At 51.7% G+C, this 5556-nt stretch overlaps 1 protein-coding gene across 2 annotated transcripts; it reads right to left on the minus strand.

The window, feature by feature from the left end:
• Nucleotides 1–548: 548 nt before the first annotated feature.
• Nucleotides 549–2751, minus strand: LOC109732850 (F-box/LRR-repeat protein At1g06630-like). 2 transcript variants are annotated; one of them, XM_040404719.3, is made up of 3 exons: nt 1574–2751; nt 1373–1456; nt 549–1158 (listed from the first exon to the last, which is right to left on the minus strand). In XM_040404719.3, the coding sequence occupies exons 1-3, from the start codon at nt 2738–2740 to the stop codon at nt 739–741; spliced, it is 1671 nt and encodes a 556-aa protein (XP_040260653.1). In that variant the 5' UTR covers nt 2741–2751; the 3' UTR covers nt 549–738. The 2 variants fall into 2 exon arrangements, with proteins under 2 accessions (XP_040260653.1, XP_040260652.1); XM_040404718.3 differs by having other exon boundaries at nt 1571–2748.
• Between the last annotated feature and the right edge of the window lie 2805 nt (nt 2752–5556).

Raw genomic sequence — 5556 nt, forward strand, 5'->3', positions numbered from 1 at the left:
TTATTTTTCCCTGGAATTCAGATGGATATATAAAATTTAGAAGCATTCTATGTAGGGAATCACGCCGAAGCAGAGTGAGATTTCAATTTACTGAAGATAAATTTGCAACTGCCAGCCGAACAATGTCAAGATGTCCTGCTTGTTGCTTGTTACAACTTGAACAGTGTCCAGATCCCTGGTGTTCAGTTTGAGCAATAAGTGTTTAACCCGAAAAAGAAAATATACATTTGTAAGCAACACCTTCCTGCTTCCTCTCTGGCAGCACAGCTGATCTCATCTATCAGCATGCGCACTTAGCAGACAGTCCAACAAACAAACGGTGCGCGATAACGCCAGCTCTCAAGGGCACTCCTAACTCGTCGGCGCAGCGAGCCTTTGCAACAATGCACGCCGCCGCTAATGCATACCAAGTTCATTCATGCTAACTACAACAACTTCACAGCACAAATGAATATTGTAGTTGGACAAACCAGAAAGACCACATTAGACTACTAGATAGCCCTGCACACAATTGACTGCAAGGTAAAACGAAAAACAAGATGAAGAAATTATTGGTAAAAACAATTTTTCCGATTCAATCCATTACTCCCACCAGCAATCCAGCCACACAAGACTTCTTGGCACAAACAACCTCATCATGTAACACCACATCCAGAAAGCATGCCAAGAGAAATGCAGGTTTTTTAGCTCAAGAACTAGCAGTCTTGCAGCACAAGAGGCACGGCGTGGTGCTATTAACTAACTTACAGACATCCTTTCTGCTTTGTAGTAGTACCTGAGGTCGAAAGGGTCAGCCCACCCAAAATCACAAGCTATATTGTGCCTGCAGAGTGGACCCGCGACATCAGTGCGTGGGCTCTTGAAGATGTGTAGTTTGCAGGCTTTGCTGCTCCATTTCGCACCCGTCAGCGGCTTCAGCTTGACATTCACATCATCATCCACCCAGGAGAAACACTTGCTGGACACCACAACCACCATCTGCTCCAGCACCCGGCCTCTCTCCGCGATGAACTTGAGGAAAGCAACCTCGCTTCTCGACCCTTGGAACTCGTAGAAGAACACCTTCTTCATGCTCTGCACCACGCATTTCATGGGACCGCCCTCCTGCCAGAACTTCAGATTGACCTTGCCGGTGGACTTTTCAGATATGCGGGGGGACTGCAGATGAAAATGGTAGCATACATAGTTCAGATATCTTATCTATGAGCATGCCAACAGTTATATGATTAATTTCACAGTTCTGGCTGCTCTTAATTTCACAGTTATCGAAGGTACTTAAAACATACTCCCTCCTTATTCTAAAATTGCCAATGCAACAGCTCTATCTAGTTAAGTTAACCAATTATACATAGACATGGAGAAAACCAGATACTTTCTTGACAGCATCGCGGACACCAAAGTGCAACTCTATGGCCAAAATCTGGACACTAGGGACAATGTTCTCCTTGCTCCCAGCCTGCAATGCATCCCACACCAAGGACAGGGAAACTAAGTCAGATCATACATTGGCAATATTAATTGACACAGCACAGTTATACATGCAAATTAAATTAGTAGTAGGATCTACGACCACGATGACGGTGTTGCTAATCCCCAGCTCTGTCTGTCCTGGCTGAATGTATCCCAGCACACGCAGGTTGGGTGCACCGCCAATCTTGATCCTGGAAGGGCTGTTTATGGTGAACTTGCCGGTTCCAGGCAAGGATACATTTCGCAGGAAGAACCTCTCCAGGCGAGGGGCATCCACCACTTCGATGTCCTCCAAGTGGGTATAGCCCAGCTGAAGACACCGCAGGCTGTGGCTGACGAGTCGGAGGCGCACTCCGGTCTGGCTCCACATGATGAGGAGGAACTCCAGGACGGGGCTTTTTTCGAGCAAGAAGGCCAGAGCACGGTCCTCCATGACAGTCATGCAGAGGCCGAGCTCCCGGAGATTGGGGAAGCTGGCGCCGCGCGGCACGGCGGCGGTGCCTGGAAGTGTCCAGACGCCGAGATAGAGGCGGGTGAGGGAGGCGCAGCTGAAGAGCGTGGCGGGGAGGCGCAGGTCCATCGGCCAAGGGCGGTTGACAAAGACGAGATCTTTGACCCCCTTGGCGACGAGGGTGTCGATCCAGCGCGCCATCTCGCCTCGGTGCTCGTCCATGGTGCTGCAGGTGAGGTGGACGCAGCGGAAAGGCCCCGGGTGCGCCGCGAGGGCGCTGGACACCGCGGCGGTGACGGCGCGGGGAGAGGGAGCACCGATGATGAGCGGCCCAGAGGCGCCGCCGTCCGGAAGCAGATGGTTGTCGACAAGAGCAAGGGGCGCCGAGCGCCAGAGTGGGCGCCAGCGCGAGGCGAGGGCGGTGGTGCGCGCGGCGTCCTTGGCAGGGAGGCGGGAGATGATGTCGCGGAGGACGACGTCGGGGAGGCGGCTGATGCGGTCGACGCCGTCGGGTACCCACGACGCGCCGGCGAGCGACAGGGGCGCGGTGGGGGAGACGGGCGGGTCCGGGAGGTACTCGTACGCGAAGTGGAGCAGCATGTTTGAGCCGAGGTCCAGCATCGCAGGATCCCGGCCGCAACGCTCTATTCTGGCGAGCATATCGCTCCTGGAGATGCCAAGGAGCACCTGCTGCTCGTCCATGGCCGCCGGAGGAGGGGGAGAAGGGCGACGGCGAGGGTTTCGATTTGGGGGAGGAGCAGAATGGTGGTGGGCAGAGAAGTTGGGCCAAACGTTGGGATCAGGTATCCCTGGGCCCATTATACAGCGTCGACTCAGCAAAGAGTTTCAATCTTCTCGAGAGAAAAAAAATCAAATACTCAATACTAACTTTTTTTTTGCAGTGGAAAATACTCAATAGTAACTTTGCAACTCACGATAGAAAATATTCTGGAGCAGGTGAAGATTTTATTTGGTTTCAACAAAGACATGCCAATTGATTGTGACATGGGTAACACGCCTTGTTTCCGCCATTCCACGACGATGCGCACCATATCTGGTGATACCAAGAAGCTACTTGATGGCTCGCGCTGAAACGCTAAGGGGCGACTGGAAAGGCGATCATGTGGTGACCGTCTACCAACACTAGGGTTAGGGTTTCTGCGACGGGGGCTGCGAGACTATGGTCGTGCTCAGGGGTGGCGACGGCGCTTCCCTTGTCACGGACTAGTGCAGCATTCTCCACCGCGGAGCGGTGCTATGGTGGAGAAGGCGAAGGAGACACAGGGTGGGACGCCGGCGGCCAAGGCTACCCCGGCAGCGGTAACTACTCCGGGCAAATCGGTGAGTAGGGGATCCTCCAAGTCCCCGGTAGTGAGCAAGACGCCGGATCCCACGTCGAGTCTCTCAGCTAGGCTGGGAGGGATGGTACTCTTAGACAAAGAGGCGGAAGGATTTGACTTTGAGGATTCAGATCAGATCCTGCCCAAGAACGCAAAGTGGTCGGCGGTGGGGAAAGCTTTCTCGCCCAGACCGCTGAACAAACGGTGCTAGAGAAAGCGATGCAGAGGGCATGGGGACTTCGTCATGAGGCGAGATTCAGGGACATGGGCGACAATGTACTTGTGGTTCACTTTGGCAGTGAAGGAGACTGGAGGCATGCGATGAACAACGGGCCGTGGCAGTATGATTTCAATGTGCTCGTGCTCAAGGAGTATGAGAGTAATATACGGCCCTCTGAGATGGTGTTCGATAAGGTGGATGTATGGGTCAGAGTAGCTGATTTACCACCGGGAAAGAGAACTGAGGCATTTGGTCGAGCGCTTGGCAACTGGCTCGGCGAGGTCGTCAAGGTAGATGTGGACAAGGAAGGACTAGCTAGAGGAAACCAGCTGGGGGTGAGGGCCAGGATTTCAATCTATGAGCCGCTGGTTCGGTGCTTCCAACTCAAGACGTCGCAGGAGGACAAGGTTGGCACATGGTTTGACTTCCACTACGAGAAAATTCCACATTTCTGTTTCGAATGTGGGAGACTCGTACATGTTGATGGGTGGTGTGATCCTCCAGTAGACAAATCTTCGCAATGGGGCGGCTGGTTGAGAGCTTCGCCGGGAAGGAGCACTGGCTCCAAAGTTGAGGCGAAGGGGAAGAAAAATAATAGCAGCAACTTCATGAGCTCGCAATCTGAGGGTAACAAGAGAGAGCAGGTTAACAAAGCACATGTGCGAGTTCGAGACATCCCGAAAAAACGCAATCTAAAGAATGAGTTTGATAAGTTGGAATGCTCGCTCACTGGCGTCGAGCGCAGGCCTGAAGAAGGGGAGGTAAACAGCCCCAAGAAGGACCAAGGCGGGAGAGAATGGACAGAGGAACGAGACCTACGAGATGACCTTGAGCGTAAGAAAGAAAGAGACCTCTAGGAACAATTGGAAATGCAGCAAAGGCAGTGGGAGTATGAGAAGGAGCAATATGAAGAACGACGCCGGTGGGAGTGGGGGGCAGCTAATAGAGAAAGAGAGGCGAGTTATCGATATACACCGCACTACCCTACTGAATGGAGGAAAAGCTATTACGTCCGCAAACCCAGGCAGAATCATGTAGATCAAGGGGGGAGGGGCGACAGCTCGCATGCCCCACCTGATTCTAGGAAGAGGAGGCTAGCAGGTGTGGAAACCAAAGGAGGGAGGGGATAACCAGGAAGGACACAATACTTTCATCCGTGACACAAGGCAGAAGACAACTTCAGTTTTTGACCGTATATCCGAATATGAAGGTACATCGGCGGACCCTGCTAGGTCGCAGGGCCGCCGGGAGCAATGAACATTTTAGCCTGGAACTGTCGGGGGTTAGAGTTGGACCCGACAGTGGGCGAATTACGGGACCTGGTTAGGTCATACAACCCAGCGGTGGTATTTTTATCAGAAACTAAAAAAACAGCAGGAGCGATGGAGAGATTGAAATGGAGCCTAGGGTTCAGACAGGGGGTAGCTGTGAACTGCAACGGTAAGAGTGGGGGTTTGGCTCTATGGTGGAGAGATCATGTGGAGGTGACAGTGATGTTGGAAATATGCCCTAGAGGCAATAATAAATTGGTTATTATTATATTTCCTTGTTCATGATAATCGTTTATTATCCATGCTAGAATTGCATTGATAGGAAACTCAGATACATGTGTGGATACATAGACAACACCATGTCCCTAGTAAGCCTCTAGTTGACTAGCTCGTTGACCAATAGATGGTTACGGTTTCCTGACCATGGACATTGGATGTCGTTGATAACGGGATCACATCATTAGGAGAATGATGTGATGGACAAGACCCAATCCTAAGCCTAGCACAAGATCGTGTAGTTCGTTTGCTAAGTGCTTTTCTAATGTCAAGTATCAGTTCCTTGGACCATGAGATTGTGCAACTCCCGGATACTGTAGGAATGCTTTGGGTGTACCAAACGTCACAACGTAACTGGGTGGCTATAAAGGTGCACTACAGGTATCTCCGAAAGTGTCTTTGGGTTGGCATGAATCGAGACTGGGATTTTTCACTCCGTGTAAATGGAGAGGTATCTCTGGGCCCACTCGGTAGGACATCATCATAATGTGCACAATGTGACCAAGGAGTTGATCACGGGATGATGTG

Source organism: Aegilops tauschii, chromosome 3, assembly GCF_002575655.3.
Source record: "Aegilops tauschii subsp. strangulata cultivar AL8/78 chromosome 3, Aet v6.0, whole genome shotgun sequence".
Taxonomy (NCBI): domain Eukaryota; kingdom Viridiplantae; phylum Streptophyta; class Magnoliopsida; order Poales; family Poaceae; genus Aegilops; species Aegilops tauschii.

Bases quoted from the DNA above. Each gene is read 5' to 3' on its own strand.
- LOC109732850 (XM_040404718.3), bottom strand. From the start codon at position 2,740: ATGGGCCCAGGGATACCTGATCCCAACGTTTGGCCCAACTTCTCTGCC. The intron at 1,457-1,570 runs GTCGTAGATCCT...GATGCATTGCAG, and splicing joins TTAGCAACACCGTCATCGTG to GCTGGGAGCAAGGAGAACAT. The intron at 1,159-1,372 runs GTATCTGGTTTT...TTTCATCTGCAG, and splicing joins TCCGCGATGCTGTCAAGAAA to TCCCCCCGCATATCTGAAAA.